At 55.9% G+C, this 15,289-nt stretch overlaps 1 protein-coding gene across 4 annotated transcripts in view; it reads right to left on the reverse strand.

Moving 5' to 3' along the window:
* Positions 1 to 235: 235 nt before the first annotated feature.
* The window catches only part of ABCA3 (ATP binding cassette subfamily A member 3), a 48,313-nt gene continuing 33,259 nt past the window's right edge, over positions 236 to 15,289 (reverse strand). For all 4 annotated transcript variants that reach the window (XM_063100015.1, XM_063100013.1, XM_063100011.1 and 1 more), the window contains 14 exons: positions 12,595 to 12,781; positions 11,400 to 11,703; positions 10,357 to 10,630; positions 8,387 to 8,591; positions 7,762 to 7,981; positions 7,286 to 7,444; positions 5,979 to 6,151; positions 5,136 to 5,264; positions 4,804 to 4,998; positions 2,980 to 3,167; positions 2,374 to 2,544; positions 1,904 to 2,094; positions 1,638 to 1,711; positions 236 to 1,162 (listed from right to left, as the gene is read on the reverse strand). In XM_063100015.1, the coding sequence (XP_062956085.1) occupies positions 1,031 to 1,162; positions 1,638 to 1,711; positions 1,904 to 2,094; positions 2,374 to 2,544; positions 2,980 to 3,167; positions 4,804 to 4,998; positions 5,136 to 5,264; positions 5,979 to 6,151; positions 7,286 to 7,444; positions 7,762 to 7,981; positions 8,387 to 8,591; positions 10,357 to 10,630; positions 11,400 to 11,703; positions 12,595 to 12,781 (2,602 nt within the window). In that variant the 3' untranslated portion in view covers positions 236 to 1,030. The remainder of the gene's footprint in view (positions 1,163 to 1,637; positions 1,712 to 1,903; positions 2,095 to 2,373; positions 2,545 to 2,979; positions 3,168 to 4,803; positions 4,999 to 5,135; positions 5,265 to 5,978; positions 6,152 to 7,285; positions 7,445 to 7,761; positions 7,982 to 8,386; positions 8,592 to 10,356; positions 10,631 to 11,399; positions 11,704 to 12,594; positions 12,782 to 15,289) is intronic.

Below are 15,289 nucleotides of genomic sequence, written 5' to 3' on the forward strand. Positions count from 1 at the left end.
GTGGGCTAAGGGTCTGTCAGGTGGGCATCTGTCTGACTGCTTTTCCATTCTGACGTGGGCCTATTCCTTCACTGCATGGTAGTGGATCCTGTAAGTTTCCTCCCTATCGGGAAAAGCGAGTTCCAGCTTTTGTGTGTCTGGAACTTGTTACGAGAGCCTGTGTTTGGACTGGGGGTGAGTGATGAAACCCCCTGACCCCCCGTCTCTTGTATGACTCACAGGTTTATCATGTCCCCTCAGCCTTTATTTTCTGGACAGAGTCACAATATGTTTAGTGTATCATCAAGAGGTGGCCATGCAGCCCCTGTAGTGGTCCCTGACTGTCCTGGGCTGGTGGCTTCTTGCAGGTGCAGTGCTGGGAACAAGACTGTGCTCCAAGTCTGGCCACCTTCCCTCCCTGCGCCGGCTGCTCCTAGAAGATTCTAGCAAGACAGTGCTGGGCCCAGGGTCAGCTTGCCTTGGCTTAGCATACATGCCCCAAGGAGCAGAGCTCCACGGTGCTTCCTGGGCTGCCCGGGAGGCTGAGGTCTCAGCACCTAGTCACAGACGATATCTTCCCTTCATGGACAGTGATTTGCAACTTTTGTGTCTGTCCCAGGCAGCCTGGGGGCCTTGCTACAATTCACCACTGCTGGCTTCCCACTTCCTCCCCAGGGAAGCTTAGTGTCATGTGTAAACTTGGACATGTCACTGGTCTTCTCCCTGCATGAGCACTCAGAGAAATTCAGCCCCCTGGGTCAGCTGCAGCCCCTTCCTGGGACAGATCTCCACCCCAAGGCCCCATGGCCTGCCCACAGACTGCCAGACCCACTCTTGGCCTGGGACTGGGAGTTCCAGAGAGTCCGCCTTTGGAAGTGGATATCTCTGCATGCTGAGGCCACATAAGGGCACCAACACACGGCCATTCTGTGATTACCGCCGTGTTTTCTTTGTCTCCATCATAGAAAAGGTGGGTAAAAATAAAGGACAAGAGAAACTCGGAGGAATGGGATGCACCGCTGTTCCTGCACAGCACCTGCGAGGCAGCTCCTCACCGCCCCTCCTCCGTGGCAGGTGGCTGCAGGTGGGCGAAGCTCAGGAAGACCTGCTCCAGTGAGATCTGGCTCACAGAGTAGTCGTCCACTCCGTACTTCTCCTTGGCTTTCTCCAGGATACCAAAAACCTTCAAGAGGCAGAAAAGCCCCTGGTAAGAGAGCCCCAGGTCCAAGTTCTTCAGCTGGGCCTGGGAGTCCTCCTGCAATAAGGGGCTGGCAAGGCCCCCAAGATCCTACCACTGCCCGGTCCTGCCCGACCCCAGTAAGAAGTCAGTCCCATGAGGTCAGCCTGTTCCTGGGGGGAGGATGCTTGCTGCAGGGGGCCAGTGCAGATGGGGCCTGGCTTCCCACTGGCTCTGTTCCCAGCTCAGAGAATGACCTTGAGCAAGTCGTCCCCTTTTTGGGCTGGTTTCCTTTTTTGCACTGAATTGCTTCCAACTCAAATATTTTGGGTATAAATCCCCAAACCTAGCAGATATTAGGATGAGTGTTACAGTAGAAGTAGAAAGTGATTCCTCCTTGGAAAGAGTCTGTACCATAGGAGAGACCCTTGCAGGGACCTTCTCTATCTCCAGCTAGTGCTTGGTGGGCCACATTGCTTACCTTCGCCCAGCTGAGGTCGTGGCCGGGCAGGTGGTAATGGACCATCCCTTGGTGCTCGTCTTCCAGGACGCTGCCTGCATGGAGGTGAGACCATGTTACTATGGAGGTTGGGCTGGAGTGCCAAGGGAAGGCGTCCTGAGCCCCAGGGGTCAGGGATGTGGGACATGGCAGGGGTAAGGCACAGATACCCTCTGTGCAGCAGCTGGGAGACACTCAGGCAGAGGCCCAGGACCCACCCAGTGGGAGCAGCCAGGGTCAGCACACACCTGGGAAGGTCAAGTCCACAAATGCCTTGAACTCCTCCAGTGTCTCCTGTTGCCCTTCGCTCCGGACCTTGGCCCGCAGGGAGTAGCCGCTGCCAAATTTGCTCTTGAGGTGCTGGGGGCTGCCCAGGCACTTGAACTGACCCTGCACCATGATGGCCAGCCGGGTACACAAGGCCTCACACTCCTCCATGCTGGAGAGAGGGGTGGAGGCTGAGACAGGGCTGGGGGATGCTGACACCCATCCTGGGTGTCAAAGCCTTGTGCAGACAAGAAGGTGTCAACGCCCAGATCAGGCCATTCCTGATTCCCATACTCAGACTGTGGTCCATGTGCAGGGCCTGGGGAAACTCCTCGCAGGCTCTGCACTAACTGCTGACAGGTCTTCTGTCCACCTGGCCCCCTCCCAAGCCCACTACTCCCACAGCCCCAGTTCCAGCTCTTCCACAGACCCGCAGAGACCCAGGCTCCACCTGTGAGAGGTGATGACGATGGCCTTGCCAGACTCACGGGCCCGTGCCACGGTGTCCCAGAGCAGGCGCCGGGCCACAGGGTCCATGCCAGTGGACGGCTCGTCCAGGAAGATGACTGCAGGCTCTCCGATCAGGGCAATGCCGGTACTCAGCTTCCGCTTGTTACCACCGCTGGGGGTGGGAGGGTGCCAGGTGGGGGGCAAGGCTGATGGTTAGCATGGGTTTCTGGGGTCCCAGCAGATGCTCAGTGATTGCAGTGCCCAGGTGAAGAGGAGGCAGGTGACTGTGCCTGGACACCCGCCCCATAAACTTGGAAGCCCCAGAGAAAGCTGTGCCCAAGGGTCGGCCCATGCCCTACGTAGAGCAGGGACAATGCTGGTCTGTACCTACGGGTGGCCTTGTCTCCAGGTGACAGAAACCACCAGGGAAGCCCCTCTCACCTGGTGCTGCCATGGTCATGTTACCCAATCTCCACTTGGTCCTGGAGCCATGTGTGGGAGCTCTGGCCGCTGACCCATGTGGTCGCCCCTAGCTCTATGCTAAGGCAGACCCCGACTCCAGCCTGGGCAGGGCTGTCACAGCGGGCAGGCTAGGTGCGGGTCTCACCTGTATGTCCTGACCAGCTTATTGGCATGTGGCTCCAGGAGCAGGCCCCGCAGTGTGTTCTCCACACAGGCACCGATGTGGCGCTCGGGGATGCCGCGGAGCCGTGCATACATGACCAGCATCTCCCGGCCAGTCATGTGGTCCAGCAGGGCATCAAACTGGGGGCAGTAGCCGATGCGCTGCCGCACCTGAGATTGGAACACAGCCCAGGGAGGGAGCTGGATTAGAGGAAGAGCCTCCTCCCTGCAGAGGTCTCTGGACCCTCCCTCCCTGGTCTCTTCCAGTTTGTCTGTCCATGGTAGTTCCATGGAGCTGGTGCACAGGCCCTGGCTGCAGCTTGCTAAGTAGCGATCAGTGGGGACACGGGGGATTTGGCTATCTCAGGGAAGCTCCCAGACCTGCTCTAAGATGCACCATTGCTTGGCTCCCACATTGAGGGTTCAGAGATGGTCCAGCCAGTGGCTTAGCCTGGTCGGCAGGCAGCCATGGGGACAGGTTGGTGCAGGTTGGCTTCATTGATTGTACAGTGATCACCATGCGGCACTTAACACAGGAACAAAGCTCCACCGCTGATAGCTGATCATCCCTCACTTGTTCATCAGATTTTTAACAAGTGTCTAACACATGCTGGGACCCTTCTTTCTTCTCTAGGACCTGTTTGCCGGCACCACCTTTGTGGTGGGGCATATCATGTGGTCAGATGGCACAGCCACTGTTCTTTGAGCAAGTGGCCACGTCTGCAGTGCAGGGACGCTGTGTGGCCTTGGGGCTCATGTGCGTGCTGGCTGCCATCTGCTCAACTAACTTCAGCAAAGAGGGGAAGGAGGACAGGTGTGCCTGGGCAGGGAAGGAGGGCAGGTGTGCCTGGGTACTGTGGATTCCAGATTCTTTTTTTTACCCTCCTTAGGGTTATTAGGCTTCCGGAATCTGTTTTTAATCAGTTTGGGAAGATTCTCAGCTATTAACTTTTTGGTTATTGCTTTTCTCCTGATTCCTCTCTCCTTCCCTCTGGAACACAGGTCAAACGTACTTAGGACCTGTTGCCCTCCCCTCCACTTCCACATCATGTGTAGTTTTCTCACTCCTGTGTGTCTTTCCATATCATTTATTTTCTTAAACACAGTAAATGCAGTTATTTTACAGTCTGGGCCTGACAAATGCACATGTGAAGTCTGTGGGTGTCCACCTCCTGTGGAGCCTGTGTGTCTGTGCAGCCTGGTCACAGCACCCTGCTCGTAGGCCTGGAACCACTACTCAGGGGATTCTTTGAGGCCTAGGACGAGGCTTTCCTGCAGAAAGGGCCTGAGGGTGTTGCCAGCTCAGGGAGGATCCCGTGGTCATTTCTCGGGCACAGGCTCTTCGCCTTTCCTTCTCCCCCGCTCTGCTCAGCACTCGGGAACCTTCTGTGCAGACCCCAGGGGCAGGGCAGCAGGAGGGCAGCCTCTGCTGTGTCCTTACCCTGTGAGGGTGGCCCATGGGGTTCATCCCAGAGTGGGGAGACTGTGGGCAGGCCCTCAGCCTTCCTTTCTGACCTCTTCACTCAGCAAGGCCTCTAAACCCACACCACATTGGCTGGAAGCAAAATGGCGTCTGGGCAGAGGCCGCTGGCAGTGTGGGGTGCGCCTCTAGGGGCTCACAGATCTCAGCCCGTCTCTCTCCTCCCCATCACCTGCTTAGCTCTGGCCCTGGTCACTGCCTTGTCCTGCTGCCCATGAACGTGTGCTGTGCCCACTGTGATCCAGAGAATGGCCTGTCGCCCCATCCAGGGCACCCCTTCTAGCACATCTGCCTCACTCACAGTGAGTCCTCCCTGGCTGCACCCACCTTCCCGATGTCAGCGCTGATGCTGTAGCCCCCAACAAAGGCATCCCCAGATGTGATGGTTTCCTCCCCAGTCAGCATTTTGAAAGTTGTGGTTTTCCCAGCTCCATTGAAACCCAGCAAGCCGAAGCACTCCCCTTTCTGGACTGCCAGGGAGATCTTGTCCACGGCAAGGAAGGGCGCCCGCTGCTCATACACCTGCAAGGCACCGACGGGAAACACTGGAATGAGGAGGCCTGGACACAGACGGGTGCCTTGCAGGTGTATGCTTCCAGGGAGTGCAGGCGGACTCCAGGGACAGCCAGGGGCCAGAAGGGCCTGCGTCATGGTGTTACCTTGGAGAGCTCCTTGATAATGAGAGGGGTGTCAAGCAGGGAGTCCAGGCTGGAAGCCAGGATTCGGTTCCTCTCTTCTGCCACGTCTTGGTCCTCAGGAAGCACTGACGTCTGGTTGTACAATTCTGTCTAATTGTTCAAGACGAAGACCACACGAGTGAATCCCAGCCCCAGCGGTCCTCTTCCGTGGGAGAAAGAGCAGGGGTGGAGGTGGGTGTGGGAGGTCTCATTGGACTAAGGTCTCCAAGGCTCCTCACCCTGTCCTAGCCCCTTGTTGTGACCCTGACCTTTCACAGGAAGAGGTGAGTGGCCTTAGGGGCTCAAATGAGCATCCTGGAAACACAAAAAACGTGAGGAGCAAGAACTGTGTAAACTCATGTGGAATCACACAACTCCGCTCAGGGACTCAAAAGTAGATTTTAATACACGCAAAGAAATGCCTTTTTAGAGAAGTCTCGATATTTTAAGGACGCCAATTCACCCCGAGTTAATCTGTGTATCCAGTGCAACCTCAACAGGTTTTGTTTGTCTGAGGGAGGAACCCATGTCCCCCACTCCAGGCGCTGGGTGGCCGGGCAGAGACACTGCTGAGAAGGGCCACAGGCCCCAGCCTGACTCCACGGCACCAGGGTCCCAGGACTCAGGACTCAGACTGCCCTTGTGAGTGGCAAGGGCTGGGAACCCCTCCCTCGGCTATGAGCACAAACTGTGAGGTTGGACCCTCGCCATGTTGGGAGGCTGAGGCCACATGTGTTGGCTACAAGGACACATAAGCTGCTGGGCGGAGAGGGAGGCCAAGGCAGCCCCTTGTCCCCGGGCCATGCGTGGGGAGGAACCACTCACCAGCTCCCGCCTCCTCTGGAAGGCACAGATGAAGGTCCTCAGTCTCCACAGCAGGTTGGTCTCGATGAGGAAGAGCAGGGTGAGGTAGACGCACCCCGAGGTGGCCATGGAGGCCACGAACCTGCCGACCCCCGGGGTGTGCCATGCATAGAAGCTCTCCTGGTACTTGATATCTGTGCGGGGCGAGGAAACGCTGCAACGTGGTCTGTGCACCCTTGTCCTCCCGGTTTCCCGGCCTCCTCTCTGCTCCTTAGGCCACATGAGGTGCCTGTGCCCTGGTCCCCTCATGGAGGCCCCACATGCCTCTTCCTGGGGCATGCCCTTTGTCTGTCAATGCCCTGCAGGAGCCTCAGGACTTCCCAGGCTTCGCCAGGATTTTGCCACGTGAGGCACCTGTCATGCCTGTGATGCAGGACCAATCCTGCTGCCCTCACTTGCTCACGCATGTGCCTGTCTCCGAGCCAGGACCATGCTGAGATGTGAAGACAGAAGGTCTGCCCACCCTCGAGGAGCAGCGCCTTAGAGAGGGGACAGCAGGGAACGAGCAATCACAGACCCAGGGCTGGGGCAGTGATGGGCAGGGCTAGTACTGAGATGGGGCCTGCTTACAGACAGGGCTCTGCTGAGCTGGTGCACTACGGGGACTGCTCCAGGTGAGGAAGTGGGGATGGGGGGTGTGATGGTGGCCCCCAAAAGACAGGTTCAAGTCCTAACCCCCTGAACCTGTGAACGTGACCTTGTTTAGAAACAGGGCCTGTGAATGTAATTAGTTAAGGGTCTTAAGGTGATGTGTCAGATTCAGGGTGGGCCCTGAATCCAGTGACTAGTGTCTCTATAAGGGAAAGACAAAGCAGAGTTGAGACAGACCCATGGAGAGGTGGCTGTGTGAAGACAGAGGCAGAGACTGGAGTAGATGTGTCACAAGCCCAGAAAGGCCTGGAGCCACCAGGGCCAAAGAGGCAGGAAGGGCCCTCTGCTTGAGCCTGCAGAGGGAGCAGGCCACTGTCCACACCTTATTTTGAACGTCTGGCTTCCAGAACTGTGAGAATGCACTTCTGTTGTTTAAGCCCCTAGTCTGTGGTTCCTTGTTACAGACGCCCCAGGACACTGGGACAGGTGGGAGGCACAGAGCCCAGATCAGGGCCCAGAGCATATGGCTGGAGTGAGAGGGCTGAGTAGGACAGAGGGGGCGACACAGACGGGCACCAGGCTGCTCAGAACACAGAGGAGTCCCCTGCTGGGGATGCCCCTCGGCAGGCGCTGTCCCGAGGATACTCTGGCTGCCGGGTGGAAGGTGGGACACTCACTGAATTTCCTGCAGTAGTGGGCGGCGACCTCAGAGGAGGTGCAGTACCTCCTCGTCTCGTAGTTCTCATAGAAGCTGCTGACTGCCATTCCCAGGCAGTGGTTGGGCAGCACCAGGAACACGTGGTCCAGGGTTCTGGAAAGTTCTTCCAGTTTTACCGCTATGGTGGGGAGGTACAGACCAGTTAGCACTGGAGGACACACTACACCTGTCTCCCAAGGTCCAGTCAGGGAAGGCAGGTCCTCAGGTATCCCCCACAGATCAGACACCTCCAGGGGCAGGGCCTCCTCTGGGCAGTCCTTCCTGGCTCTGCCAGAACCACACAGGGGAGGGGATGCCCCAAAGCTGGCCGTGGCTGAGGCTGACCGAGCAGGGCCATCTTGGGCGGAGGGGCCAGAGAGTGCAGCCTGGGCCCGGTGCCCACATCCTGCCTTTGTGCTCCATGGGCGGCCGGGGCAGGGGTCTCCATGCTCCCACCTGGGATGCGCATGATGGTGACCATGAGGAAGGTGGCGATGCCCGACAGGATGTTGAAGATGGTCAGCCTGGTGTAGGCAGTGGCCGCCCCCGAGAAGAGGAAGTTCATCAGGTACATGAGCGGGATGATGGCCCAGCCATACAGCAGGAGCAGCAGCAGTGTGTCGGCTGCATGGCCGTCCCGTGTGAAGGCATGCACGTCAAAGGCTCTGAACACCACCTGCAGTGGCACAGGCGAGGCTGGCTCAGTGTGCGCCATGGGCAGTGCATCACTCACAGGGCGGGGGAGGGGACCAACAGGAGCAGTTGAAGATCCTTAGACCCTCACCAGCCCCACAGGCTGTGTGTGGCCCCCGTGGTAGCTTTCTGTGCTGGGATCCTCTCTGACCAAGTCTCTCCTTCTCCACTTCACATGGAGCTACAAGTAGGGCATCTGGCTCTAGGGCCCTGCCTGCCCCAGAGGGGGCAGAGGCGGAAACTGGGAGGGAATTTCCAACCGTCCTTCTGGAGTTGGGGGCTGAGCTGCCAGCCTAGACTTCTCAGCTGGTTCTGGCTCTGTGCAGCATCCCCCAGGAAAGACCCTGTGGTCTACAGAGGAAGGATCCCAGCACCATCCAGCACTCACCAGCAGCAGCAGACTGGGGACGAGAAAGGAGATAAGGTCCCACAGCAGAGCAGAGAGCCAGTAAGTAGCCACGTGGACCCCGCTCACAAACTGGACGTGCTTGGCCTGGACGGCCCTCTCACTGACTGCCAGGATGGAGAATGTGCTGGCCAAGAATGCCATGGCAAAGAGTAGGTTGAGAGCGATGTCAAATCCCTTCCGGCCTCTGTGGGGACAGGGCATGTCAGGGCAAGAGCACAGCGTGCCTGGACAGCGGGAAGAAGGGGTCCTTGGTCATTACTGTCCAAAGCATGTAGTGTAGTAGTCAAACTGCTAAAAGGGGTCATGGGAGACCACTAGAGCCATGGGGAGTCTCAGCACCAGAAAAATCCCCATGCCCTCTGAAAATGGCTCCTTCTGTCCTGATTGATGGCAGTGTCCCTCTCCGTCTCCTTCAATGAGTCATTGAGCCACCCACCCCTGCATACACCTAAGAGGTTAGCATCACTGATCCCTCTGCCTTTTGCCAGGTCTCCTGTGGAGACCCTCCCCCTCATTCTCTGCACTGCTCCAGCTCAGACCCCTGTTGTTGGCTGGGGCAGGACTGGTGCAGTAGCTAAACTCCCCTCCCAAGTGCATTCTACATTCTACACTGGGTTGCTAGCAACACCTTCCAGAAACGGGCTCTGACAGCATTATTCTGTTGCTTAAAAACCTCCTGTTTCAACAAATGGTACTGGGACAATGAAATATTATTTGGCAAAAAAGAGAAAGGAATGAAACAATAATGATAGAAGATGGATAAACCTTGAAAACATCATGCTAAGTGAAAAAAAAGGTCACTTGTGATTCCGTTTATATGAAACATGCAGCACACCAAATCTGTGGAGATGAAGTAGATGAGCAATTGCCAGGGGCTGGGAAATGGGAGAACAGGGAGTGACTACTCATGGGTGTGGGGTTTCTTTTTGGGGGTGATAAGAGTGTTCAACAAAGCTGCCTTGTGGTGATGGTCCCACAACTCCATGAACACACCAACAACATTCAACTGGATACTATAAATGCCTGAATTGTATGGTGAGTGAATGACATCTCCTAAAGTTGTTTAAAATAAAACCAAAAGATCCTTCTGCCTGGTCCACTGTCACCATAACAAACCTGAACCCCTCAGCCAGCCCACAACCCCCTTTAGGCCCCGTCCCCGCCCTGAAGGTCTCCCAGCACACTGCGGTCACCTCAGGGCCCTGCAGTCGCCCCCACCACTAGTGTTTGTCTTCGTCCTCGTCTGTTCCTGACACATCAGGGAGAACAGAGGACTGCCCCTGCTTCTCTGCTTCTGGGGCAGGGATGGGAGTGAGGAGAAGGGGGAGGAAGACATCACAAGGTCCAGGGCACAGTCTAGAATGGGGACAGAGACAAAAGTGTCCTGTACTAACTGAATGCCCTGAGGCAGAGCGGCTGTTCTGAAGTCAGCAGAACTTCTGCTTCCTCTGGTGGTGCCTAGAGTTTTGGGGGCTCTGCGACTGGGGTAATGGACAACCAGCCTTGCCTGCACAATGGCATGACAAGGTTCCCGATGGACAGGGAGTTCTGCAGTCCTCTCCCTGAATCTCCTTGGCTTATGCACACAGCAGGGGCACTGTCCTGGTCATGACTGTACCAGGTCACTCCCTGGGGAGAGTAATGGGGCGAGGACAGGGCTGGCAGAAGCCAGGTGTGGATATGGCAGGAGAAGGCACAGCCATCCACTGCGTCCTCAGAGGTGCCGAGAGGACTGCGTGGGAGTGGATGGGGCCTCCTCAACTGCCAGAGGAAAGGGAGGGAATGGAAAGCTGGCAGCGTGTGGGCAGGGACCTCCTGGCTGAGAACGAGCAGCTTCTGGAGGGCAGAAATCATGCTTCACCCTTCTATGGGTCCCCGCAGTACCCAGGCGGTCAGTCCTGATGGGGGTCCTGCCGAGGCAGGCGAGGCAGGCAGGGCGGGGCACGTACTCGCTGAACTGGTCCTTGGCGGCCTGCAGGGTGCTCCGGGGCTGAGGGTAGTTGGAAACCACGATGGAGGCCTGAGGGCCGCACAGCAGCTTCAATAGGAGGTTGTCCACAATGGCCAGCGCGGTGGCTGCGGAGTGGTAGGCCTGGTTGTTGAACAGGGCAGTGACGACTGTCCGCTCGCCTACATCTCTGAAGGACGTCGCCACGAGGCATCGCTCATTAAAGCCGCCCCCCTCCACCGAGGCCCTGAAGATGAGGAACTCCTCCAGGTCACCTGGGAAGCAATGGCAGAGTCAGGGGACACAGGGAGGTGGCAAGGGTGTGTGCCGCCTCTGTGTGGCTAATCAGGCACTCGGTCACAGGTGTGGCTGAGTTGGGACTCGGGGCTGCGGGATTCCCGCCTGGGCAGCAGCACCTATCACAGGGCCAGCACGCTCTAAGCTGCCAGCACAGTCAACTTTTTCCTAACAGGAACCTAATTTTTGCCAAGAGTTTGTCCTCATTCTGTGTCTTGAACCTCAAAGCTGCTGGTCAGGAAGTTGGGGGAGCAGTAAAATGCGAAAACCTCCAGCACCATCCCTTTAACCAGAAAATGGTCCCTGTTCCTAGAAACTCGAGAGAGTTGTGAGTTTTAAGACACTGGAAGGAAACACCATGTCACACCTGGGCATATTGTGACCAGCCTCATAAACAGAGAAAAGGTACCATAAAGATGATGAACTTTTGCATTTTGTTTAAGAAAGGTCCTGAAAAGCACAGCTTCAGTGCATGAGCGCCTGGCAGTTCAGCCTGGCGACGTGTCTGTGTCTCTGGCCTCCCCAGGCACTTCCTCTGACTCAGTGCTATGATTCTCCACCTGAGCCATGTCTGGAGGCATTTTTGATGGTCATGACAGGGTGGGGACAATGCCAGAGATGCTGCTAAGTATCCTCCAGTGCACAGGGCAGCAGGGAACCCTCCACCCCAGATGTCCACAGTGCCGCAGTGGACAAGCAGGCTCCAACTGCGCAACGTGGCCCCTGGCCCCCAGGGATGGCCCTTACCCAGCACCTCACGGGGCTCCTGTCCCTCAGCCTGCAGCATGTCTTTCAGATGCTCCGACAGCTGCTGGTCCAGCCGAGAGGTCCCGGGGACTGAAAATGGCACGATGGTTCTGCCATACTCGCCCAAGGTCAGCTTCAGGATGGGGTCATCAAGTATCTCGGAGGAGTAGTTGATGGCCAGGAGGGCTAGGGTGAGGCAGGTCAGAGGGACCAGTACCTGGGCTGCCACCATCTTCCACTCCCGCCAGCTGTACGCGGCCTTCTTCAGGAACATGGCCCAGAATTGCTGGCAGTGGAGCACAAGCTGCAGCAGAGGAGATCCAGGCGATGATGACATCCCTCAGGAGCCAGCGTCTGACCCCACCCACCAGCAGCAGGCCCTGCCCCCAAGTGGCACCAGCCTGGGGCCTTTGGCTCACATGAGCACAGGTGGCCACACCAGCAGCAATCGGGGCCACTTGCAGGGGCTATGGGAGGAGCTCCGTAAATGACACAAGAGCATGCGTGTGCTGTCCCTGCAGGTCCCAATGTGGGCCTGCACATGGGCTCTTGGGGGTCTTGCACAGGGCAGATTCTTTTTTATTACCGCAGGACATTAGGGACCCACTCCTCACCAGAAACTCCACCATGCCCATGCAGGAGGGCCCTGACCCAGCAAATGCATACCTAGCCAGACAGACCTCCCCACCCCTCCCTGGACTAACTGCCCTTACTCTCCAAGACCTTCCCTTCACAGTCCTCTACGTGCTGAGAGCCTTGGGGATATGGGGTAAGGCCGACCAGGGCCCAGCCCTAGTTCTGCCATCAGCTGACCATTCGACTTTGGCCCAGGTCTCAGTTTCCTGTCTGTAAAATGGGAACAGTACTACCCTCTGCCTCATCAAGCTGCTGTAAAGCCTTTTTAGCGCAAGGCTGGGCACAGGGCAAGCTCTTGATAAGCTGAGCCCTGGTGGTGAGGTGAGGAGACACTCCTTATTCGGGAGTGCCTAAGTTAGGACATAAAGAAATGTCATCTGCTCGATTAAAATGCTCCCCGTTTCTTTTCTCCCTGTCAACCCACAAAGCATGAGCTGTAATCTTCCCTCTGCCTGGTGCACCAACTCTCCCAAAGGCCACCTCTGTCCTCATGGACCATGTCCCCTCCATGTCACCTTCCCAAGTTGGCCAGTGTGCAGCCCTGGCCCATGGAGCTCACCCCAGTGTTCAGCTTGATGGCTGCATGCTCCTCCTCAATGAGGGCACCAATGCCGTCAGTTGGGTCCATCACCCCGCACACGTTGCTGTCCACAGCCCAGTCACTCGCTCGTCTCTCGTGCTGGTACTGCAGGGCAGGCAGCTGGATGGCTTGGATGTCCATGCTGGTGTCTACCAGCTTACCAACCCTGTGCCGAAACACAACGCACTGGTCACTCCAGCTCCCAGGGTGGGGGAAGTGAAGCTATTGTTCCACTGAGGAGGAGAGGAGAGGCGGAAAGAGGGCTGTCATCAGAGGTAGTGAAGTAGAGCAGCAGCTCAGATTCACTGGCTTGTCCATTCATTCTCTCATTCATTCATTCGTCAATAAATATCGCTGGAATACCTTCTGTACGCAGCTGAGCAAGACCCAGGGAGAGAGACAACTGGATGGGGCCCCTACCCATAAGGACCCCATTCTCGCAGGGAGGTGGCCCAGGGAGTCAGCATTCAAGAGGGACAGCAGGGGCCTTGTAGTGGATTGAATTATGTCACCCAAAAACTCCCTGAAGCTTGAATTGTGTCCCCAAGTTTTTATGTATTAGAAACTTAGCCCCCACTGTGATTGCTAAGAGGGTAGGAAATCCTATTATGGTAATTGAAAAGTGGAGCCTTAAAGAGGTGATTGGATTGTAGGACCATGCAGTAGTAAATGGATTAAAAATGGTGGTCAGGGGCATGGTTCTGAGGGCTTTAAAAGAAGAGGAGAGTCTGTCTGTCTCTCTCTCTGCTTTCTCTGCTTCCACCATCTTGCAGTGTGAGACCCCTGGGTCACTGTTGCCACCACCAGATGGACTTTGGATTTCCTAACCTCAGAAACTGCAAGCAAATAAATTTCATTTTCTTTATAAATCACCCATTTCAGTGTACTTTGTTATAAGCAACAAAAATGGACTAATACAGGGCTCAAGGTGTGATGGTGACATTGGGAGGGCTCATCATGCAGCCAGCAACTGGCTGTGGGAAGATGTGGGCCAGGGGCACTTGCTGCCAAGGTGAGAGTGGGAGGCAGACCACCATGCCCCAGGAGGGACAGCCCCAGAACAGTCATGACAGGGATGGGCGTGGAGGGAGGGCAGGTGGCAGGGCTCACAGATCCTGTGGCAGGTGCCTGGTGTCGGGCCATGCTGGAGCCGCACTGAAGCCTGTGAGCCACCAGAGATCCCCAGGGTTGGTGTTTTCATGGGCATGATATCCCTGTCATGCCCCGGTTATAAATGCTGCCTTCCTAGTGAGACTGGAAGGTTCTTAGAGGGAGGGGCCCTGTCTGGTTGTCTCTCTACCCTGGACCTTGCTCGGCTGCACACAGGTGGGGTTCCCTAGATGGTCACTGAGTGGACAAAGGAATGAATGAATGAATGAATGAATAAATGAATGAATGAGGAAGCTAATGAAGCCAATGGAATTCTTCTATTTTAATGCTTCTGACAGTAGCCCTCAAAGAAGAATGGACACTTGTCATGAATGCAGTGACAGAAGATTCAACATAGGGCCGAGCCCGTGGCGCACTTGGGAGAGTGCGGTGCTGGGAGCGCAGCGACGCTCCCGCCGCGGGTTTGGATCCTATATAGAAACGGCTGGTGCACTCACTGGCTGAGTACCGGTCACGAAAAAGACAAAAAAAAAAAGAAGATTCAACATAGTTGCCATATAACCCACTCTAAGTACATGCCCCAGAGAAATAAGACATGTCCACACAGAAAGTTGTACACAAAATGCTCACAGCAGCATGGTTCATAACAGCCAAAAAAGTGGAGACAAACTACATGTCCCTCAACTAATAAGTGGAAAAACAAAGTGTGGTCTATCCAGATAAGGGACTGCTAGTCAGCCAAAGAAAGGACTGAAGCACTGACACACGCTACCACACACATGAATCTGGAAAACATGATGCTCAGTGAAAGATGCCAGACACAGAAAACTAAGTCTTGTGTGATTCCATTTATACAGAACGTCCACAACAGGCAAATTCATACAGTCAGAAAGTAGACTGGTGGTGGCCAGGAACTGGGGCAGGTGGATGGGAGTGAGTGCTGATGGGGATGGGTTTTTTTGGGGGAGGGGGGGCGAGGATGAAAATGTTCTGGAATTAACTGTGGTAATGGTTGCAAAACTGAGCGAATATACTAAAAACACTGAATGTACACATTGAGAGGTGATTTTTTTATGTGATGTAAATTACACCTCAATAAAGCTATTATTTAAAAACACAAACACAAAACCCTCTTTCAGCTCCTGCTGATTATGAAACAGAGCTGAGGCTGTGGAGGACCCACCTGCCTGCCTCCCTGTTCCCCTGCGGGCCCCACACCCAGAATCCTCCACCTTCACTGGACTTTCCCTGTCCTGTTATCTTTCATGACCCAGGCCACAGACTTGGGTCAGAGACATCATACATTGCCATCTCGCCAACATTCCCTTCGAATCAAAACTGCCCTGCTCCCGTCTAATTTGCCTGGATGGGCTGGGCAGAGCCTCTGACTGCTGTTCTCCTGAGACTAGGAGCTAGGAGAGATCACCATCAGGTGTGGGGCCTGGAGCTGAGGCATGAGGACAGGGGGCTGGAGGCCAGGTTGGGCCATGTGCTGATTGTGAGAGGGGACAGAGGCCTGAGACCCCGACAAATGCAGAGGGGGAAGGCCCCATGGCTGCTGAGA

The sequence above is a fragment of the Cynocephalus volans genome, chromosome 6 (genome assembly GCF_027409185.1).
Source record: "Cynocephalus volans isolate mCynVol1 chromosome 6, mCynVol1.pri, whole genome shotgun sequence".
In the NCBI taxonomy this organism is placed as follows: domain Eukaryota; kingdom Metazoa; phylum Chordata; class Mammalia; order Dermoptera; family Cynocephalidae; genus Cynocephalus; species Cynocephalus volans.